The 24526-nt window shown below is 40.1% G+C and overlaps 2 protein-coding genes across 10 annotated transcripts in view; both read right to left on the reverse strand.

The window, feature by feature from the left end:
• Positions 1 to 11511, reverse strand: part of grb10b (growth factor receptor-bound protein 10b) — a 99816-nt gene extending 88305 nt beyond the window's left edge. For all 6 annotated transcript variants that reach the window (XM_086219066.1, XM_086219067.1, XM_086219063.1 and 3 more), the window contains exon 1: positions 11275 to 11511. The gene's annotated coding sequence lies outside the window, so the exon portion shown is untranslated. The remainder of the gene's footprint in view (positions 1 to 11274) is intronic.
• A 2299-nt stretch (positions 11512 to 13810) lies between these two features.
• Positions 13811 to 24526, reverse strand: part of cobl (cordon-bleu WH2 repeat protein) — an 87083-nt gene continuing 76367 nt past the window's right edge. For all 4 annotated transcript variants that reach the window (XM_086219068.1, XM_086219069.1, XM_086219071.1 and 1 more), the window contains 5 exons: positions 22812 to 24367; positions 22512 to 22739; positions 17091 to 17207; positions 15841 to 16140; positions 13811 to 15138 (listed from right to left, as the gene is read on the reverse strand). In XM_086219068.1, coding sequence (XP_086075194.1) covers positions 15055 to 15138; positions 15841 to 16140; positions 17091 to 17207; positions 22512 to 22739; positions 22812 to 24367 — 2285 coding nt within the window. In that variant the 3' untranslated portion in view covers positions 13811 to 15054. The remainder of the gene's footprint in view (positions 15139 to 15840; positions 16141 to 17090; positions 17208 to 22511; positions 22740 to 22811; positions 24368 to 24526) is intronic.

Genomic DNA, 24526 nt, shown 5'->3' on the forward strand with positions numbered 1-24526 from the left:
CCTGAATTCCTTAGCTATCCTTCACTATTATTCACATTGTGTTTAAAGTCATTTTCTGCTATGTTGGAGGCAAGGATGAGGAGTACTCTTAGCTGCAAGCTGGGCCCCGGTAGCTGGTTGGCACCAAACCCAGCTGATTGTTTGTTGTTCATTTTCAATGATAAAATTAGCAACTTTAAAGGCACTCTAAACTGGTGGAATGAGGAGAAGAGGGGAAGTTACAACCACACGACACGACATCCACAGTGCTGCCCCTTCAGCAACCCTGTTTCATTCGCTACAGCTGCGCCACTTTTATTCCGCTCATGTAATTTAATTAGCAATTCAAAATATAGATGATTTAGATTTATGAATCAATGCCAGGTCCACATTGCAATACATCTAAGAATCCAGTCCCCTCCCCCCCACCGCGAGTTTCTGTTTTTATGTAAGTACACTGAAAATGACGGATTTCAAAATAGTTAATGCTTCCAGCTTCTGGACAACACTGTGTGTGTGAAATCTACAATCTACATGTTTAATGTATGGATTAGTTCTGTCCTGCAAGTTTGCAGTTGGTTTCTTGCTGTCTGTATCATCATTGGCCGGCCAGGTATATCAACTACTTTGGCCTTACATACTGTATGTCGAATTTACAAACATGTAGGCCAATTTGTGACTCTATTAAAACTTTTATTTTACAGATTATACACAAAGAGCATGCTTTGGTACCTTCTAAAAATATGTCGTAAGGTTTTCCACCTGAATGCACTTCATCGTCAGCAGCAGAGTGAAGGTGTCTTTTGTCTAGGCTGCTAACTTGTTTTTGAAACACAAATTTATGGTAAAGTGAAAGCTCATTGAGTGTTGGCTTTACGCTGTGTTGCTGGCACATTGGTGAGATTCAGAATTAAAAGGTTACAACAACAAAAAAACTTGTGCTGTCCTATCAAGTTCATCATGCTTCTGTTGCCATTAGCTAGCTAGCTAGTCCTGTAGTGACAACATCTGCACCTACGGTAATTGGTTTGAATCACTAAGTTTTACACATGTGCATTCAAAACTGAAAATTTCAAACAGTTATATTTATGTAAATTGGCATTTCAGTCCAGTCATGTGTTGAAACTTCCCACTGAATGTATTTGATGTCCTGTGAAATTAATAAAAAAACCTCTCAACAATTATGAAAATGATAGAAAACCTCTAGTTGACGCCAGAGTTTAAATGCACCTTCGCAGCTTCAATGGTGTAGTCTCCTCCCCAATTCACCAGGGGCCATATAGCAGCAAGAAGAGTTGCTCAACCACTTTTTTTTTTTTACACCATAGTCACTCCAAAATGTGGGATGTTGTTTTTCTGTTAAGATTTACATCCACTGAACTCTACAACCTTAAACACTGAAACATGCAGAACTGGCGACTGTAATTTACCGCTCCAAAGCGAGACCAACCCTGTAGCAGAGTGGTGATTATAATGGCTTCATATGCTTTGGGATGCAGGTTTGCAGCCAGGTGAAAGGGCTAACCTGATATATAACCTTATACTCCTTTGAACACATCACCACATAATACCTTCTCAGCTGACGTAATGATATTAATAATTCAATTCATCTGACTCTAGAAGACACTCACTCTAATCTGACTCTGGAGGACCTGTTGTCTGCTGTAGGTAGCGAGCAGGGGAATTTGTATTATGAGACAACTATAATACACAAATCAAAGACCTGAAAATATTAGTGACATTTTCTGCTCTTACAATTGCATTTAAAAAAATCTAACTTAACCATGTTATGAGTTGTGCTGCTTCAGTTTTCTTCAGAGACCAATATTACTGAACCACTTAAGAAAACAGATGAACATACACCTAATGAACCCTTTTATAAGTGTATCTGTGCAATAATTTCACATTTTGTCTTTCTAACGCTGCATCAAGCCTTACTATACACTATGTTTCACAGAGTCTTGTTTAAATTTTTAGTTGATTGGTGGAAATCATCTTGTGAAACACATATCACTAACATGATTACACACAACACCACACTTGATTCAATAAGCCAGAAAAACTATTCACTTGGTATTTGTTTTCCTAGTCTTTTCACTTTTCACTTTTAATTTAACCTCTCAATGGTACATAAATTGGGGATGGAAAAAAAAGATGAAATTAGGAAAATAACCTTCAGAGACCTTGACCCTCCCATGTTTCTTAAAAAACAAATCTGAATCTGTAGTGGAACACATACTGGTGACTTACATGCTTAGTCAACCTGGGGGGTTAATGTGCTGATATGTGCTTACATCACAAAAGGTCCAGCTTTAACATCTCAGGGTGCTAAGCCCTGAAGGGAGGCCAAGGGAGAGGTCTGGGATCGCCACAAACCTGAGCTATTTTAAGTACAGCCTAATTGAAACCATAGAAACATTTCCTTGAACAGAGCTCCTCTTTTGCAGGGTGATGGATCAGATCCATGGTCAGGGCTAACCAGATCACTCAACCAAAGATGAATGTTAAGACTTTAAAGGCTGTAGGGTTAAGTTTGCAACCAACACAATGCATAAAAATATATCATATAATGAAAATGCCCTGACAGTGCAAAGTGCCAGTGTGAAAGAATGTGCCAAAGTGAAACTTTTAGGCAAACTTTGTATGGATAAATATCTATGCAAATGATAATTTTTTTTATATTGTCTATTATTGTTATTGTTAGCTTATTAAAGTTGCAACTTTATCTTCTTCTTTTTTAAACACAAGCCATTAAATTTTCCCCATCTTCAGACCAATTAAACCAATTATACCTACTACTGAGTCGAATCAAACACTGACTGGAAAACTTACTAAAACAGAGACTTTAGACTGTTCATTCCTAATGAACCTAAGAATGAACAAAGATTAAAATCCTTTCAATATATCGATCAATTTAGTTTTGTGTACTCCTCTGAGTTGCATGTAGTCCTCAGACTTCAGGCATGCAGAACTTTACACTGGCAGCCAAACAAGTGCATTAAAATCTGGCTTCAATGTCACGTTCAATCTGCTGCTTCGACCTGTGGTTCCTCAACCTCAGCTAATCACTGACAAACACTAGTGCTGGCCATACTGGTCCAGGCAGTCTACAAGTGTCTTATGATCCAGACTGCCAAACATACCTTTTCAATTTAGGGCTCATTTCTACTGGTCTGTTTTTTTTATTTACAACCTGTCTGTGTGTTCAGTGTGCATTTTTTAGTTTCCTGCTTGATTCTTTGTCTACCTGTCTGTCTAATCTCAGTCTACCTGCTTGTCACTTGTACATGTCTGCGCTGCATTCAATGTCTTACATATAACCTATACCTTATGTAATTGGGACATAATTTCTAACACGGCATCCACAACCATATCATAGCACAGATGTTTGCAGAAGTTCTTTTCACACATTCACTATCATGAATGATAGATCCTGTTCTAGTAGGGGTAAATGATTTGGGGGAAAAAAATAAAATTCCAGATTTTAGAAAAAAGTGGCAATTGCAATATTTTTTTTTAAATGTAATACATTATCATATACCAGCAAACTCTTTTCTATATATTCTAATGCAAGGATGAGAATTTATAATTAAGTCTTCAGAAAAAGATGATAATTTTCTTGGATAAAGACAGTAAACATAAGAAAAAAATGTTGAAAATGCTAACAGGCAAAGTGTAGCTTTGTAGAATGTAGAATTTAGATTTGCACTTTAAAATAGGCACAATCTCAGTGCATACAGGTATCTACCTGATTAACCATACATATCTGTATGCACATTGGGCTCCTCTAGCTTCCTAAATCTGGGTAACCCACATGTAACTATGTACCAGAAGACCTCCTAAGTAGTCCCTGTGGCTGATAGGCTGACAGTGCTGTTTTTTTCACTGTGTAATTGTCTAATTTTGAGCAGTTTTCTTGGGTTTGTGTCCCCCTCATCTCTTCTCTCTTCCTGCATGCTGCAGCCAGGTGGCAGAGCCCTGGAGCTTCATTAAGGAAGCAAGGAAATGGTGAGCCACCATTTGGGTATCCATGGTGTCGTATCTTCTTCTGTTTCTGCCAGATTCAGCAGAGCTTAGCACATTGTTGATGGTGGGCATATAAGCCGTGGCCTTGAGTCACTTTTGATTCAACAGCAATGGCTGACACACAAGGAGGACACACTTGAATTGGTTTGCATGCCTGTCTGTCACACAAAGAAAAACTCTCGGGCAGACAAACTGCACTGTGTAATTACTACCGAGAATAATCCCAGCCTTGCGATTGGCTTAATACAATGTCTCAAATCATGATTTTGATTTAAAACGATTACTTGCTCAGCCCTATGTTCCAGCACTATTGGCTTAAAAATATGATGTCAAATCAGACTAGTCTGGACAGAAATATGTTCCAACAGTATGAAAGCAATTACTTTAATAAATCAACCATGAAAACAGCCTTTCTGGTCACTTTCTAACTGATTTGAAAACCTTTCCCACATTGGAGGTTCTGCTTCATTATGCTTCAATAATAGAAACTATACAGCTTGGGCTCAGCTGTGCAGCTGTGTCAACTCCTCTCCTTGTGTATAGAGTTGTAAAATGTGTTAATCTTATTCAACTTAACTGCCAGCTGAACACTTGGTAGTCCAGCTCTGCTCAGTCATCTTTGGAATGTGAGCGAACACATTCTTTCCATATAGGGTACTAAGAGAATAACATGTGCAATACAGCACACCCCAACCTTGTGAAGTGGCAAGCACAGATTTGTGGGGCAGCCTGAGCCGGTGGGGATGAAAAAAAAGTGAGGCACACATAGGAGTTTGTAGTTATTCTAAGCTACTTATGTGTCACAAGGACTAAAGGTTGCTTTTTATGCCTCTAAGAGTTACAAAGTGTCAGAGGACAAGGTGTTTTATCTGCTATGCTCCCCTGAGGTATAAAGAATTACTGTCTTATGATTGCACCATCCAACTGCCTTGCTCATTCAGATGACGTGTTTTAAAAAATCTGCCTCACCATATTCAGGGTTCTTAAATGGTTTCATGAGGTTAAATTTGTCTTTTTAAGAACATTTGAAGACCACTTCCAATAAAGTGTAAGGCCTACCTTCATCCCCACCAAAGACTAAGTTGCTAGGCGTGCAATTGCCTACCAGGGAGTTCTCTGATAAAAATCAACAAAATTGGAGACTGTTGGTCCCATGTTTTTTTCCATTTCCATAAGTATTTCTTGGGGGGGAACCGATATAGGCTATTTATCACATAGTCCAGAAAATGTCCTGAAACATATTTGACATGACACAGTCAAGTTACTGCAAAATATGTCACCCTCTAATCCTCTAGATTTTTCAGACATTACAAAATACACATTTTAGCTAAAATTCAAGCTTCTTAAAACCCTACAGTAACCCTGCATACAGCAAGGAAGACACATCTAGCCATGTGTGTCGTCATGGCAAAAGGGGTCCTGGTACTGAGGCACTTCTGTAGTGGGAACGACAACACAGGCTTTTTTGCATACTGCAGTCCTTTTTAAATACAACGTGTCAGTCAGGGGATCGATTCTGTGGTAGCGTTACAAGGGTGCAAGAGAAGAGTTACAAAATTTGACAAGTGAGCTCGAATTAAGTCTGAATTTAAAAATGAGGTCCTACCAAAACCACCAAAATCAGTTTGGCAGAAGTTATGACTCTGCCTCATATTTGAATTAAGTCATGAGCCGCAACAAATGTGTAGTTCAGAATAAAATAAAAGCTATGTTTGAAAATGAGTGCTGTTCGACCCATGAGTACTGAGAACTCATGTAGTGGTATTAACAGTGGAACAACGTAAATTTGTAAATTGATAAGTGCTTCTCTTAACTATACAGAGCATGTTTCATCTGACAAATTGCAACTTCAGTATTTTGGTCCACTTCTCATTGATCTTATTGGCTCTTTTTAGAAAAAAAAAATCTCATAATGCCACACCAGAAAACGGCTTTTCATAGCATTCCAGAATTACACAACAGTGGAGTAACACAGAAACTCCACAGCACTGGTGTTTTGAGGTAGTTGTACTTTTCAAATTACTGCTAATACCAATGAAGGGTCACATTAAATGTCAGTGTTGTGTTCAGATTTAAAACAACTTTTCAACCGAAGACGCTGATGTCTTTTCCTCCACAGGCTCTTCACATGCACTTGAAAATGAGGACAAAACTTATCAAAATAACAACCAGCAATGAATGTTATACACAAGAATATGAGGAAAATTGTTTAAATTATATGCAACTCTCAGATCATGTATGAATTCATTGTTATTTTTGTCACAGATCTGCAAATTTGTGTCATGGACAGCACTGGACTCAAAAACAAGATTTCACAAGCCAAAATTTTGCCAAAAGCCAAAAATTAATTTAAAGTGTAGCAGGCACTTAAAGGGACACACTTTTTTTAAGATGTATTGACTTGTTAGTGGCTACAAGATGCATTTGTGCTGCTACTCACACCAGCATCACATTGATTCTCAAGACAGATGACGAGCTGACCATTATCTACAGCAGGTTAGACTAGACACTGACTAGGCCTAAGTGTCTCATACAGCCCCCTATCAAAATAAGTGAACCATCCCTTTAATATACTGTGAGACCTCCTAGAGTACTGCACAGACACATGAATTAATAGCTTCAACACTCACTCTGCTATATTGTATTTGCGGGCTGAAGGTTCTCATTGCCACCTGCCTTGATGTCTGTAGTGAAAAAATGTAAACATCATAATAAAAATAGTCAAGTTGAATCATCAAACAAATCCCACGCAGAATCATGTCTTCATTCAACTAGTAAATGGCTTATTGGTCACAAACTATTTCTGATTGAAGTTTTGTTTCTAAATCATTTGATCATCTTTCATGGAATGAAGTTGTTAGGGTCGGTGTGTGTGTGGGCTTGCATCTTCAGCAATTCTACACTGAATGATGGGGAGAGAAAGTGTTGAACAGAGCATCTCTGTCTTCTGTTTTAATCAGCAGATTAGATGGTCGTCACTCTTCACTGGATGTGCTTGTTGCACATGCTGATTAGTCATTAATTGGCAGCTTTCATTATTTGAGAGCAGCAGCGTAAAGCGAGGCCATAAGAGAGGGCCCTGATGTCAAGCCGAGGGAGACTGAATAGCACCAATCTATGAGAGAAAGACCTTTTGGGAATGTGGATAGTGCCTAATTGGTTGAAGATTTCAGGACTGCTTGAGAGAGCTGGTCTTATGCAATGGGCTAAAATGAAAGGACGAGGTTTCGGAGCAGTTTTGCACAAGTCGACGTCAATGATGGTCCCAGGGCCCTACCTTTCAACTCCTGGCAGCACAGACCTTCTTTAAAACCATCACAACACAATAAAAAACAAATATAGAGCCACCTTGTAAGTCAAAATGTTACCTTGTACTGACAAAAGTCTTCTATGGGACCACTGGAAGGGAAAGGGGAAAAGGATTTATTTGACTTACTTAGGAATGCCAATAAAGTTTGCTGGTTTAGGAAAAAAATCATATTAACAAAGACTAAGCACAAGTCCAATTCCTAAGTAACAAAGTACACTACTCTAAGCCCTAATCACTTCTGAGTCAGGGAATAATACTATAAAACCATTGGGTAAAAAAATGCAAGTATTTATGACCAAATACATGAATGCATGATCAAAATAAGGTCAGAGCTTGAGAGTCAGATTTGAATAATTTAAATACTTATACAACATTTTCTCTGTCTATATGAATATCGGAGCTGCACATTTATCATTCATTGATGGTTTATTCAACAGGGGCAGATACAGTATACAAAGACATGCTGAAAACAGCATCTAATGCAAGTATTATAGTGTTTCCAGACTGCAGATTTTCACTGCCACTCCCTAGAAGGACTTTTATGAAAATAAAACATTGAATTTGAGTGGTAAAAGGATAGTATGTCAAATACAACAAAATCTCTGAATAAAATATGTATTTTTCTATATATCAATATCTATAATATCTCTAAAACTAATAAATGCCCACTGCCACTGACCTTAGCGCAGGTACCACCTAGTAAAACCAAAACAGGGAGCGTATATGAGAACAGGGATTACTAATTTGAAAAATTAAATAAATAACTGATTACTTAACTTTCATAACTAATGCATTGCATTTGTAGTTAAAAAAAAAAATCAGAGTACACTAACATCAGCCTAAACACTGATCACTATCTATTGTATTATCAGTATGGGTACTACTAAGTAACTGTTCATTTCAAGAGGACCACAGTCAAAATCACTGGAACTAACTCTGACTATTTAAACATAGTAAATAGAAGAATTGCAATGTGGAAATGATACCCAGTTATGCACAGGGTCGAAAAAGAATCCTTTAGCCCAAAAACAAACAGCCCTGACATCACTGGATTATCTTGTGGTCACATTCAGCCAAGCTGAGCAGTTGAGTACAGAGTGAAGTGGCTCTGCTTTTAGATCCAGTCAGTTGACTGACATAAACTGTGCTGTGGTCCCCCAGCAGGCTTGGGTTAATGGTGTCATGACATCAGGGAGGGGGTATTAACAGTGTATAAGCCCAGACTAACCAGTGCTGAATGACTGCTGGCTGACGCAAGACCCAATGGAATGCTGCCTAGAGCACGGCCGCAAGCTCTTATACCACCAACACCAGCTAATAGGATATCTTTGCCACTTCTTCCTTGGTTGGCAACTTAAAGGGAATGTGTATAAACAAGGGGAACACTGCTTCTCATCTCTTGGCCAAAAAATGTTTAAATGGCAGGCTGCACAATTAATTGTTGGGGTAAGTACTGCCAAGCACAGTATTTTAATAAAATAATCATATTGGCAGCAGAACCAACTTGAGTCTTGAAAGCTCCTCATCAAAAGACAACGTTCAGGAATTTCAAGTCATCCACCAAGTTGAGTATACCCTCTCAGTAAAATTATGTGCAATGTGTGCTGTCAGCAGCCTTTTGGCAGCCTGTAGCCTCTCAAAGTTCATGCCCTGTCATGCCTGTGCTTAGTGAGCACAGACTTAAAGTAGCAGGACTGACGCTGGGGGGGAGGACTGCAGCTCGAGCAGTTGCCATGTGCACAGGGATGTAACCACAACATAATTAAATGAAAGAAAGGCTGGCTAAAAATGGAGACATCCTCATCGGTCATGAATAGTAGAGTCCAAAGGATCAGATGTTTGAAAAGACAAAATAATGGTTTGTTTAAGAAGTCACCAATAATTGTACTGTTCAAGTGGACTACATGTGTAGTACCGGAGTGTAAATTGCTGGGTTGTGAAGAATTATGAGCCACACAATAATAATCCAATAGGTGTTGGATGTCAGACTACTATATGTACTAAAACCCTACTCAATCTTTCATAAAGCCTGGTTAGCTACATACAACTCCCCCAACCTGAATGACAACCTACTGTTCCACTTGTCCCACTGTATATTTAAGAACTCACTTTCATTCCTGACCCCTAAGTAAAGGGACTGTTTTGGGTTGTATTATTCTTAGGTAAACCTTGCAATCGGAGTTACACTACCAACCAGTCCACAGTCCCAGTGTGACTCTGATCAGCAATGATCTGCCTTTGAAACCCACACCGAACATTATTCTATTTCCAAGAATCATACATTTTTGATGGTTAGGCAATTTTTTTGCACAACCTTTATGAAGCAAAAAAGAGCTGCTTTGTTGATACATTTGCACAAAGAGAGATTAGTTAATGATCACACACACTCTTGCCCCACTTTTAGGTCTATTAGTGAGCACCATTTACTTTCCAATTTACCTGATTGTGACCTTTTCATTTTAAAGTATATGACAACAAATATCCCAAAGAAACAGCACAATATAGAATAATATATTTGGTGAGGAGACCAGAAACAGCACAACAGAGCATAATTTGGCATAAAACACTGATAAAAGTGGTCCTACTGCTTTTATTTCAAATAATGTGGTGATACTTTGTATTAGTAGCTGTCTCCATCCATCCATCTATCTATCCATCCATTTTTTATATTGCTTATCTATTAAGGGTCTCAGGGGCTGGAGCCTGTCTCGACTGACATTGGACGGGTCGCCATTCTGTCGCAGGGCCAGCAGGAGCAATTATGGGCTCAGTATCTTGCTCAAGAATACTTCTACGTGGACATCAAGGGAAGTGAGGATCAAACCAGTGACCCTTCAGTTGCTAGACGGCCACTCTACCTCTGAGCCACAATACCCCTGAATAGTCGCCTAAACCATCTCATTTTCATTAATATGCTGACATGATCGGGATTATAAAAGTAAATTTTCATGATCTTTGGGCATTTTTCAAGACCTACATTCAATGAAACAACTGTATATCTGATTTAAATAATGACGAGCTACATGGTTTGATAAAACATAAATATTACCAAAAAATTTTTTTTTCTCTACACTGACATACATCTAGTCTGTAACATTTAGGTATCTCTGAAGCAAATTTCCATTACTTTTCAAGGACTGGAAATTGCTATACTCAAAGTACTGAACTGTGTTCTTCATGGCCATGTGAACCTTGATGGTTTATCTGGTAATAATTTGACTTGGTTTGTAAGTTTTCTCAAAAGTTCACTCTTCTCACAAAAGAGATTGTCCTCAAATGAGCCTATGAGTAAATTATCTATCAGCTATATGTTATTTTTTTTCAAATTACAACAATTCTAGTACTACTGTACAATTTCCTACCCCTCTATATTGTAGAACTTAATTCAATTCAACCGTTCCTCCTGTACTGGGAACCCACCAGGCATCTACCGAAAGACTCCTGTGAGTCCCAGGAACTCCCATCGGGCAAAATTGCCGCGGGACTACCCTTGGAAAAAGCTTGTGTATGCACCTCAAAAGCAAATGCAGCCAGGAGAAGAAAGTCCCTAAGTAAAGGGGGCGCAGTGCGGAGAGCTTGGGAGCTTCCAGGCAGAAGAAGAATGAGTCGGCTCCAAGTTACTACTGTTACGCAACTGTAAACACGGAAGGAAGGAGTGAAGGAAGGCAGGAAGGGGTCAAAATGCTGCTCCCGAAGAGGGACGGGAACCACATTAAACGCTGACAAGGGTGAAGAAAGTGCCCACTAATTCCCCGTTTTTTTGTGCATGAACACTAGCGTGGGCACAGAAGCGACAACAGCCCACGCCGACACATACTTGTTTTGAAAGTTGAATGAATGGCCCCCCGCATTACCACAACAGCACTTTTAGCTTTTATTATATAATGACAACTCTCTGTTGAAAGTATATCCCACCTCAATCGGAAGAAGAATCGCCTCCTCAAGTAATATGTACTCACCTCACAACCAGGCAGGCTGTAACCGTCTGGGACAAGAAGCGCACACACGGCGGGTGGCGGTGTGGAGGTGATGGGGCGAGCGTCGCTTCAGGTCGTACTACCGGTCAACATTCCCGGACTGGATAGAGACTCAGTTGGCGAAAACAGTAGAGTAGAGAGCCGTGAACATCGCATGTAGTTTATCTCATGCGGCCAGAGTGGACATACGGTCACACACACATACACACGCGCATGCAAATAACCCCTCCCATTTAGTATTGACCACGCCCACAAACGAGGGGCGATTAATGCGGCGTTCAAAGCCTTGTAGGAATCCAAGGGCGGATCCACAGATTCAGTTTTTCTTCTTTTGAGGCGATGTCCTTATCAGGTCGAGTCAAGAGAGAGGTAAACCTGACTCTAAGATCTGGAGCTGTTGAAACAAGTGGCAAATCATTTATTTCAGCATAAAATAAAGGAAAACAAAATCTCTCTCACGTGCAAGTTCAGATCTAACATAACATTGTGTTTTGATATACACGTACGCACACACAAACACAAACACAAACACACACATACACACAAGCAGAGCGTTTGCACATCACAGCCTAACTTATAAATGATGCCAGTAATATTTAGGGTGCCACAGTGGGGAAAAGCCTCCTTCTCCTCTGAGGCTCACACTGAGATCACTCCACATCGGATATTCAGTCATCAAACAGGCCTCTTGATCCTATTGATTGATCAGATACAAAAAGAAGTAAATCTAAATGCTTGCTGCTGAACGTCAGTGTCAATGTGTTAATTGCACATAGCTATGGCAGTCAAGACTAAGAGAGCTGTTATGTGAGCGGAGGCACCTGGTGAATCCCTTTCAAGAATGTATCTCACAGGCAGACAGACATGCTTTTAGTAAGAGTGAATTCAAAATGGTTCATTTACTAATTACTCACCTTCCAGTTATGAAAACAGTTAATATTCAGTACCAGCTATGAAAAGACAGCACAAAACACCAGACTTCACCTAAACTTTGAAAGCTAACACAGGGACATGAAAGGACCCTTTAATTCCTGCCTTAGGCTGTCATTCATCTGTTGTGGCAACAAATACAACGAAACCAACAATGTTTGTGAAAGCAATACCAAAGCCAAGACAAAATTATTTTAGTTCTGTTGTCTTATGTGGTGAAATATTGTTTGTTCCTGATTCAGAAATTGTTTATGTTGGGTAAAATGACTCAGATTCAGATAAAGCTAAAGCTCAAACATGCTCCCAACCAAAATGTCACTCGAACTCACCCCTATGCACCCTTTAGGGATGTGTAAATGGTTATAGATTGATCCTGAATTTTGACCCTTCTTATGAACCTGCTCTTTGACCTTACTGCCTCTGGTCAACGCAGCCAACATGAACCTTTGGATTTGTTTACCACACCTGAGAAGATAGTGAATAATGAGAACTTCACTCTGTTACATGTTAGTCAACACACTATTCTAACAGGATGGAAACTACAGAGACCCAGAGTGGCTACAGAGAGAAAGAGAGAGAACATAAGTATTGTGGCCAAAAGATATGGTTTTCCCACTATTTAATTAATTTGTGGGCCAAAAATATACAGTAAGTCCTTCCCACCTTGGAATTTGTTTATACAAGATATAACTTATGTTCCTATATTTAGAGTAATTTGACACCATAAAATTTAACTTGTTCCCTGGTTTACCTTCAGTTGTGGCCACAAGACAAACCTTGTTCCCACAATCTGATGCATTTATTACACTGACATGTGACTTGTTCTTACAATCTGATTTGTCACTGCAAAATGTCATTTATTACGAGACTTTCATTAATTCGTGGCCACAAGATATAACCTGTTCCCACAATTTGATACATTTGTGGCCAAGAAATATAACAATTACCCACTATTTGACACATTTACCACTAAGAGATGTAACCCTTACTCGCAATTTTATACATTTGTGGCCTAGAAATGTAACCCTTACCCACAATTTGATTAACAAGATGTAACTTGTTCTAACAATTGGAATAATTTGTGGCTTAGAAATGGGAGTTGTTCACACAATTTGAATCATTTCCTGGCCATGAAATAACACGCTTACATTGTTTGATTAATTATTGGCCACAAAATATAATGTATTCTAGTAGATTAAATTGTGGGAAGAGGTTATATTTTATGGCCACTAACTAATCGAAGCATAGACCAATTTATATCTTTGCCACTCAGAGGCTCAATGTAACTGTTAAACCTTATATTGAAAATATATCCTTTGCCATATAATGCTTTCTTTACCAAATACAACCACTTTGCTTCTAAAGTCACTCATCTTGGGGAGGGAAGAGCAGCACAATGACTTGAGTTTCATAAATCAGCAAATGCAGGTTATTTTCAGGTTCTCTGTGAGTCATTTAGTGAAGCCATATAGCGATGAGTCGGGGCATGAACTGCTGCCGGGAAAAGTAGTACATAATACATACATACATACATACGTAATACATACATAGTATACAAACAATGCTACAAAATCTTGATTGCAAAATTATTTATTGACTTCAAGATCAAGCAGACAATATAACTGTGCAACCTTCCCAAAATGAACAAGATAGAAATTACAAAACTTAGCTCAGTAATTAAGATTTGAATCAAGTCTGTCATATTAATGATCTTCCCTTCCTTTAAAGAATTCACAATACTACAATATGGTAAGGGCTATGATAGAAAGAAAGAGCCAAATTTAGTCAAAGAAAAATGGAACATAGACTTCCATACTCTTCATAAAATATGCAACAGTAAAAAAAAAAAAAAAAGGCTTTAAATGTTAGACATAAAAATAAAAGGAATTCAACTCTTGAATCTCATTTGACAGCAGACATTTTCAACCAAATATGGAAGATTTATCATTCAGCATTTCCCTCTAAAAATGATTAAACACAGACCAAGCATCAGTAGTAATTAACCATTTGATGGTAGCGGTCTATGCTCTCTAAATTTGTCATCAGACGTACTTCATACAGTAAATTTAATATATAATGTAGGATATCATTAAAAGCAACTACAGTCCTACTACAAATACTGGCTTGTGTTACAAAGCCATTATATAGCTGAATCTCTTTGTTAGTCTCATTATTATTATTATCACATTTATTATATTATATTATTAAGTAGTTAAAATTTGGAATAAAACTCAACTTTATTGCACCATGTCTATAATTTGTATAACAGTATATTACAAGCCCATAAGAAAATTATCTGAACAAAGGAATATGATATAAAAACATAGCATAACCCTACATTAAGCATTCATTGGCACACATTCTCTACACCCTTCCAGTAAAAACAACTCATGTACAGATGGCAAGGTATGTACAGACAGAGGAATAGTTGTATTGAGACTAGCTAAGAGATGGGATATTACAATTCCAAACCCGTCATCTTTATCAGGTAAGGCTTCTGAAACACGGTTACATTCCAAATGTATGAGGACATTCTTAAAAGTGGAGAATAAGCATAATTATGTCCCTTTAAAAAAATTTGAATCAGTATAAGCATCAAGTCCTGGACTGGTAACCACAGTTGTAAAACTAATCTGGATTATGGGTTTATCTAGATAGCAAGTGGAGACCTTTCTTTTTACATATTGCTTGCTTCATTATTCATGTCAAAATTTGGAAAATTCCCCCAATCCAGTTTTTAAAATGTGTCTCATAAAGCAAGGAATGAAAAAAACAGACCAAAAAATTTAAAAGGGAATATAATTTGGTCTCTCGCTGCAGTGGTCTCCCCTTCTACAATTGAGGGAGTGTTGAGGATGCTGCTTGGACTGTTCCCATTCTGCCGTTCACTTGGATCGTCCTCATGGGCACTGCACCCTAATTAACAGAGACACATCATACCATGTTTGTAGTACTCATTAATATTCATTATTGCACCTTGTGGTTTACATGCAGATGATTATGTAACTGAGTAATGTAACAAAGGATGCTGCTACATCAGTGCAATATGGACGCCCAACAAATCTTTGCATGTGTTACATTTGCAAGTCAGCTTTCCAGCAGCTGCTCCACAGCAGAGCTGTTTTCTGTCTAACAGCAAACCAGACCAAAAATGTGAGGGGGAGAACAAGGACACTGGTTCAAATCCTATGTTTTGTTCTTTTGATGTCTCAAACTTTCTTGTCTGTTCCATCTCTTTTTACTTCCTTTCGTCTTTGATAAAGAAATCTCTCTGGGTGAAATTATGTAGCTTTGTCCTTCAACAGTCTTTCCCCTGCTGTTCCAAGGATAATTTTAATTTACTTGTGCTTTCTTTGTTTTATTTTCCATTTCTTCAGAACTTTATGTGTTTTTCTTGTTCTGCAGACAGAACAGATGCCCTCAGATGTAATTTGATCCAGTGGGATGTGTGTGTTTGTGTGCGTGCTTGTGAGTGTGCTTACAAGTGTGCCTGTGTGTGCGCAAGCGCACACTGGTAAAGCATTACTCTCATCATGGTATTTTCATTAAAGTAGCGTTCGGTTGAGAAATTTTGCAACAACTTGCACAACATATCGTAAACAAATGCAGTAGTCGTACCTTTTTTAGCTTTTGAGCAGCTGACCCAGAACGGATAGCCTCCAGCATTGCCTCCCTGGTCAAGGCAGGGCTTGTCAGGGTGTTAGCGCTTGGATGTGCCACTGGACCAGGCTTAGTTTGGGGTAATACAGGGGAAGGAGGAAGGGGAGGTGCAACTGTAGGTTGTGGTGAGGCATTACACACAGGTGAAATGCATGTCAGAGAGGAATGAGAGGCTGGGGCAGGAAGGTCTGTGCTTCTTTCCTCCTCAAATGTTGCCATTCTGAACTTTTGCAGCTCATCAGCAGCCTCACATTTGGTCTTAGAAAAGAAGAGAATGAGAATGAAAAGAGAATGACAATGGTAACTATAGATATATGAATGCATGTTTCTTTTATTTACACTGAAAATCAAAGGTTGTTCTGAGGAGTAGCCAGTAATCACTGCAGCTCTCATGCCAAGTGGGCCTTTGGCTTCTACAGCACAATTTTTGTGTTAAAAATGATAGCAATGTGTGCAGCATAATATCAAAATAAAATAAATACCAGTTTGGTAGTAATAAGTAAAAAAAAAAAATGACAATGAAAGTCGATTTCCAAGCTTTCAATAAATGCAGAAACACAATCAGAAACAAATATACTGTGAATTTTTGGGACTCAGTTTAATCTCCCCACCAACCAACCACCTAACAGACATAGAGCAGGCTGATTGGGTGGTTTATTCGCATTTGCCTGACTGGCTGTTTGGTTGGTTTAGCAGTCAGCTGAGTTTGATCTAATAGCTTTCTGAGACTAATCAATTATTTTCCACTTTTAAAGGAGCAGTCATTGCTATTGGGCCGATTGTGGGCATAACTCGTGTTAGTAATCATCCATGCAAATCAGCATTCCTGCGACTTAAATGGTTAAACAGAGCCCCCAGCCTCATTCTATATGGCTGCTCATGGGGCTCTCCATCCTGGCTGTAAACCCACACCAACCAAAGATGTTCTTGCAGCATGGTCTACTGTCAGTAGTAACAAGCGTTCAACTTATGAGCCACATTTACAAAAATATTATATTATTTATTTCACACCTGCTTTGCTGCTGAACTTTGACTATAGTGGTTTTCATGGGGCAGGGGCCTGCTGCATCCTCGTGCATAAGAAATGGAGGACGTTTGAACTGGCAGATGTGACATAGAGCTTTGATAAAACATGAATAATCTTCAACTAACTGATCAAATAGCAGGAGAATAGTTCAAATTGGTTACCACCCTGGAAGTTATTATACCTTGCGCAGCCTTCCACAATTGCTCTGGGCTCTGATGGCAGCAAGTAGAGCAGATCTCTCATTCTCCTCCTCAAAGTGAGACGCTTTCTTCATGCTGCTGGGCCCAGATGTGGATATCTGATAAGGATATCAGAACAAGTAAAAACCAAATCCCTTCCTCAAATTTTTGCCAATGCATAACGGAAAAGTGTTTGAGCTCAAAATAAAGTGTACACTCATCAATAAGTAAATACAAACAGGCAGTTCTTGTCTGACTGTCATCCTTCATACTCTGAGCCCTCCATCTACCTGCGTTGCGGTAAGAGTATGGCCTCACTTCCTGTTTGTGTGTTACTGAACGTAGTGCCTTGCTTTGTTGCGCAAGCTAAAGTGTGATCATCCCTGCTAATTCTTTATTTTATTGACTAATTACCTGCCAAAATGACATACCTAATTGCTTTATTTGGCCAAAGTTTAAAAGACCATCTGTCTTGTAAACTCTCGACTCTGAGCTAACGATGGCTTCTCCCTCTCGCTCTCCTCCTCAGTGTGCTGCATGTTTAGTTACTCCTCAGCCTCCTTTAGTGATACTGATTAGTTTTTAGATTAGATTTTTTTTTTTTGTAGCGTTGGAGGTGAGGCTTAGTGAGGTTGAATTGGACCTGTGGCGACTCCACATCAATGGATCCAAACAATCAGCCGCAAGAGCTAGCCAGTCGCCTTAGCTTAGCTCCTAGCTTAGTCCCCACTAGCGCTCCCAACTCCCAAACAGCCAGGAAACGAGGGCAGCTGGGTGACTCTCCGAACCATCGTCCAAAGCAGAAGCCGAATGTGAGTGACCAACCGCCACTTCAGGTTTCCAATACGTTTCCGCACTCAGCGACACATCCGCCAAGTAAACAACACTGGTAACTGGAAGTTCCATTCTGAGAAACATGAAATTTGCTACACCAGCAATCATCAAGTGCATTCCAGGGGCCAGAGCGGGCGACACTGAGTCAAATTTAAAACTGTTGGCTGAAAGTACAGGTAAATATGATAAAATCATGATTGATGTCGGTGGTTATGACATCCGATTACGCCAGTTGGAGGTCACATAAATTAATACTGAGTCAGTGTGTACATTTGCAAAGACGATGTCGGACTCCGTAGTGTTCTCTGGACCCCTGCCTAATCGGACCAGCGTTGACATGTTTAGCTGTCCAGGTGGTGTCCAGCAAACCAAGTGGGCTTCATAAATAATTGGAAAACTTTCTGGAGGAGACCTGGTCCGATTAGGAGAGATGGCATTCCCACGTTGGACGGAGCTGCTCTCATTTCTGGAAATGTGGCCCAGTTTATTATAGAACCAAAACCCTGACAACCCAGAGTTCAGACCAGGAAGCAGAGCTGACATCTCACACGCTTCTCTGCGCGTCCATTAGGGCAGTTACCCACCCAAAACTGTGTCTGTCCTCCAATTCTACTTGAAGAGGACTCGATCAGAATAACCTAATCAAAATTAACACAACCACTGAATTATCTCAAAGAGAATATCAAAATTAGATGTGTACAATTAAATAATAAATCTCTGATGCCAAAAACTGAATTAGTGAATGAATTAATATCTGACAATTGTATTGACCTGCACTGTCTCACTGAAACCTGGCAGCGTGTTGATGAGTATGTTAATCCAAAAGAATCCACTCCTCCCAGTCACATTAACACTCATATTCCTCAAGGCTCTGGGTGAGGAGGCGGAGTTGCTGCCATTTTTGACAAAGGTTTAGTAATAAATCCCAAGCCCCAAATAAGTTTTAAATCATTTGAAAACCTGATTCTCAGTTTGTCTCATCCAGCCTGGAAAAATCTACTGCCGCTTTTATTTATTATTGTGTACCGCCCTCCTGGTCCTTACTCTGAATTCGTAACTGAATTCTCAGTTTATATCCAGTTTAGTTCTCAAAACAGATAAAGTCATTATTGTAGGTGACTTCAACATTCATGTGGATGTTGATAACGACAGTCTGGGTACTGCATTTATGTCTCTTCTAGACTTAATTGGTTTCCATCAGTCTGGACATGAACCCACTCACTGTCACAACCACACCCTTGACCTTGTCCTAACACATGGAATTGAAGCTGAACATCTAGTTGTATTTCCACAGAACGCACTTTTATCTGACCATCAATTAATTACTTTCAAATTTGTAATAATCCCCTACACTCCACTCAGGAAAACTGGAGTTTCCAGATGTTTGTCTGATCAAGCCATAGCTAGATTTAGGGAAGCGATTCCATCAGCACTAAATTCAAAGTCAAGTCCCATTATAACAGAGGACACTGTTGTCAACCTTAGTCCCTTCCAAATTGATCATTTTATCGATAGTGCAGCAGGCACCTTTCAAACAACTTTGGACTCTATTGCCCCACTAAAAAAGAGAACTATAAATCCAAGGAAACAAGCACCTTGGTACAATTGCGACACCAGACAGCTTAAACAAAAAAACTCAGAAATTGGAGAGAATATGGCACTCCTCCAACTGGAGGAGTACCATATAGTCTGGCAGATAGCCTTATATGCTATAAGAAAGCCCTTCATTAAACTAGAGCAGGCTAAAACTCAGCAATAATCGAGGAACACAAGAACAACCCCAGGTTCCTCTTCAGTACTGTAGCCAGACTGACAGAGAGCCACAGCTCTATTGAACCAAGTGTTCCTGTGTCCCTGGGCAGCAAAGATTTCATGGACTTCCTTCATGACAAAATTCTACTTATTAAAGAGAAAATTCATCTCCTCCACCATCAGCTGACAACACAGCACTCATAACCCCAGAAACCTCAGATGCAGCTTCAGGACCAGGCATACACTCTGATACTTTTTCTCCCATTAGCCTTCATGAGCTTAGTACAAAAAAGGCCTCCTCTAAATCATCCATCTGTCTTCGAGACCCCATCCCAACTAAGCTGCTTAAAGACTCTCTACCCCTTGGTATCTCCTCTCTCTTAGATATGATCAATGTGTCACTGTTATCTTGTTATGTCCCACAGTCCTTTAAAGGAGCAGTAATTAAACCCCTTCCAAAAAAAACAAAACAACAACAACCCTGGATCCAGAAGTTTTGGCCAACTACAGACCAATATCAAACCTTCCTTTTCTCTCCAAAATTCTGGAGAAAGCAGTTGCTAAACAGCCCTGTGACTTTCTACACAGCAACAGCTTATTAGAGGATTTCCAGTCAGGTTTCAGGGTTCATCATAGTACTGAAATAGCACTCGTCAAAGTTACCAATGACCTCTTACTGGCATCAGATGAGAGACTGGTCTCTGTGCTGGTCTTATTAGATCTCAGGGCAGCTTTTTATACCATTGACCATCACATCCTATTACAGAGAATTGAACATGTCATTAGCATTGAAGGAACCACACTAAACTGGTTTAGGTCATATTTACGAGGTCGACACTAACGAATGGGACTGCACGGTGGTGCAGTGGTTAGCACTGTGGCCTCACCGCAAGAAGGTTCCGCGCGGGATCTTTCTGTGTGGAGTTTGCATGTTCTCCCCGTGCCTGCGTGGGCTCTCTCCGGGTACTGCGGCATCCTCCCACCGTCCAAAGACATGCAATTTGGGGACGAGGATGATTGGATTCTCTAAATTGACCGTAGGTATGAATGTGAGTGTGAATGGTTGTTTGTCTCTGTATGTTGGCCCTGCGATGGACTGGCGACCTGTCCAGGGTGAACCCCGCCTCTCGCCTGGAGATGCTGGGATAGGCTCCAGCCCCCCGCGACCCTTACTAGTAAGGAATAAGCGGAAGACGACAATGGATACTAACTAATGATAATCCCTCTGAAACCACTACAGTAAGGTATGGTGTTCCACAAGGCTCTGTGCTTGGACCAGTCCTCTTCACCCTATACCTGCTACCTCTAGGTCACATTATAAGGGAACTCTCGATTAATTTTCATTGCTGTGCAGACGACACACAGCTGTACTTATCAATGCATCAACAGGAAACAAATCAGCTGACTAAACTGGAGGCCTGTCTAAAGGAAATAAAAACTTGGATGACCCATAATTTCCTTTTTCTAACTCTGAGGTTATTGTGCTGGGCCCAAAACATCTTAGAAACACACTATATAATAACATAGGTACCCTGGATAACCGTAAGGAACCTAGAAGTTCTCTTTGATCAGGATCTGTCCTTTAACACTCACATTAAGCAAATCTCTAGGACTGCTTTCTTTCATTTACATAACATTGCTAAGATCACACACATCCTGTCTCAAAAAGATGCAGAAAAACTAGTCCATGGTTTTGTCACTCCAAGGCTGGATTGCTGCAATTCCCTTCTATCAGGCTGCACCAATAAGTCACTAAAGACTCTCCAGCTGGTCCAAAACAAGCTGCCCGCTTGTTGACGAGAACTGGTAGAGGAGACCATGTCTCTCCTGTACTGGCTTCTCTGCATTGGCTTCCTGTCAAATTCAGAATAGAATTCAAAATTCTTCTTCTAACATACCAAGTCCTCAACAATCAGGTACCTTCGTATTTGACAGAGCTCATAGTCCCCTATTATCCAGCTAGAACCCTTCGCTCCCAGGATGTAGGGTTACTGGTGGTTCCAAGAATTTCTAAAAGTGGAATGGGAGCCAGAGCTGTCAAGCTCCCCTCCTGTGGAACCGTCTCCTAGTTTCGGTCCGGAATGCAAACACCCTCTCTACCTTTAACAGCAGACTTAAGACCTTCCTTTTTTGATCAGGCTTATAGTTGATAGATATGCTACTTAGACTGCTGGGGGATCTCCCATGGTGCACTGGGCTTCTCTCTCCTCCTCTCTTTCCTCTCTGTCCCCCTATATGTGTTATACATAAATCATACTCATATGTGTTACTAACTCGTCTTCTTCTCCGGAGGATTGGATTGCATGCACCAACAGCACCACAATAAATTCCTCATATGTGTAAAATCGTGCCAATAAAGCTTTTTCTGATTCTGATTCTGAGCCTTCCGGCTACCCCACTTCCCAGATCCCAGGTGCTGCTGGAGGAGTCTACAGACCTGAAGAGGCTCAAACGGCCACCCGTAAGCACCACCTGTTCACATCCCTTTCTCTGTCCCTCTTTTTCCTTCTGTATATTTGTCTTTCTCCATTATATGTCTTTGTCTCAGCCCCGCCCTCCTTCTCTCTTCCCCCCCAAGATCTGCTAAAAGTTCCTGCCTGTTCAAAGGACGGTTTTTGTCACCGCCGTTGCAGGCGCTATGCTTACTCCTGGAGAATTGTTGGGTGTAAATTCATTGAAGGAGTCTGGTACTAGACCTGCTCTACTCGTAAAATGTCATGAGATAACTTTATTGTGATTTGGTGCTATACAAATAAAAGTGACCTGACTTGACTTGACTCAACTCTGCCCCTGTCATCCTTGCATCCATCAGGCCTCAGGATTTATTGTGATCTCACCTTCTTGAGCTGGTTCCTGCCTTTGCCTGTCTGGATTGCCTCCATCAGGTTGCCATGAAGGGACGTCTCTTTCTCCACAGATCTGCAGGACACAGGCCGGAACTTCTTCACTGGTCCAAATACTGTCACTGACAGAGGCCCAGGGAGCACACCACGATCTGTCACACTAAGTGAAGGTTTTTCTTCAGGTGTTAGATGTGTGACTGTCTTGGGCATGTCACTTACATTCTGAAGACAAGATGCAAATAAATTAGTATACTGTAATATATATTAGTATGTATAAATATATGCTATACTTACACTTTTTTGACCTTGCAATTCAGTCTTGATATCTGCGCAAGATTTGTCAGATGATTGGAAAGGAGGACTGCTCTGTGACAGGTTGGTGCTACTGCCCTGAATAGATTTCATATCTCTGACACCATTAGTCATGTTTATTTGGGCGGGGTTACCATACAGAATGTGTTTATTCTGGGTTGTAGCCCTTTCTGGTGTGTTAGAATTTCCTTTGGTGAATCCAACACAATTTCCAAATTGCCCCTTGCCCTCTTTTGCTTCTTCAGAATCTCTTTGAATCTCTGACCTGTTGTCAGGGTAGCTCATAGACTTCTTATGATCAGGGGGGTTGGACTCTGATCTGTTCTCCTTATTACCTAACAAAGAAGTCTGGGAGGATTGGCGGGGATTCACTTCTATCGTCTGACATATCCTGTGGAAACTGTTATTCAATGTTTGTAAAGAGGCAGAGGCCTTGGGGATAGAAGGCATGGAGCTAGGTTTAGCTGAGGTCTTCGGGGTGTATTTATTGATAGCAGAGGCAACATACTGGCTTGAGGTTCGTCTGGGTGGTTTAAGGAAGGGCAGATCTTTCTTTAGGTCTTGAAAGGGTGGAGGGGAGATGGCAGATCTAGTACTTGGCTGTTGAACATTTTTAGACACAGATATCTTACTCTCTACTTCTACCTGTTCCTCTCTTGCTACTTTGACATATTTCCCTGGTTTTTGAACATATTTTTGAACTGTCTCTTCAGGCTTGCCTTTTTCTGCAGGATTATTCAGTGTACTAAAAGTTTTCAGGGCCTTCAAGTTCAATGTGTTCTCTGAGCTGGCTGTGTGGGTTGTTTTCAGCTCCTTTGTACCTTCAATGTCTATCCAACCTTTACTGTGAGGAACAGCGCTTTCTTGTCTTTCATTTGACCTCCCAAAATCTTTGGCTTTTTCCATCAGTAGAAATTCTTCACTGCAATGAATCCCTGACTCTGATGAACTACCAGCTTTGTTGAGGTTGATACCTGATTTCAGTATATTTCCTTGCTCATCTATCTTAATGACACCTGCAGTTAATGCAACAGCTGACTTTCCTGAAGCAGCTTGCATAATGGAGGGTTTGCAAGGAACCACGGTGAATGTTTTCATACCACAGCGAAACGTGACATTGTGAGACATTTTACAATGTGATGGGTTAGTGCTGCTGAAACTGTTTTGGAAAACCTTTTGTGTCTCATCTCTCTCTGAAGATACCAATCTCTCACTCATTGGTGGGACAACATGCTTACTCTCATCACTCTTTGCAGGATCAGGTTTGATTTTGCTGTGTCTCTGTGCCTTAATGTTAGATTTCACAAGTGACATTATCTGTTTGTCCTCTTTTTTAGTGTCAGAGACAGTCATCTTTTTAATTTCTATCTCGAGTGTTTTTCCTTCCTTTTCATCATGAATGCATTTGTTTTCCAGTGACATCCTTTGCTGCTCAGGTTGAGACAGATTCTTGGTATTTTTGCTCCCACTTGAATTACTATTTGCTACCACACAGGCATTGTTGTTTTCGTTCTGTGGCTCTGCATCATTGTTTGGACCTGTGATAAAATGGGTTAAGAAAATGTCAATTTAATATTTGTATTTATATTTTGTATCATATTTATCATTGATGATATTGAGCTATATTGAATCTGATAAATGTAAAATAAAGGAAAACATTTGCAACAAACCACTAAAAGCACTCAATTCTCAGTTTT

This window comes from Aulostomus chinensis, chromosome 11, assembly GCF_037954235.1.
Source record: "Aulostomus chinensis isolate RoL2024-O1b breed Wild chromosome 11, RoL_Achi_v1.0, whole genome shotgun sequence".
NCBI classification, from domain to species: domain Eukaryota; kingdom Metazoa; phylum Chordata; class Actinopteri; order Syngnathiformes; family Aulostomidae; genus Aulostomus; species Aulostomus chinensis.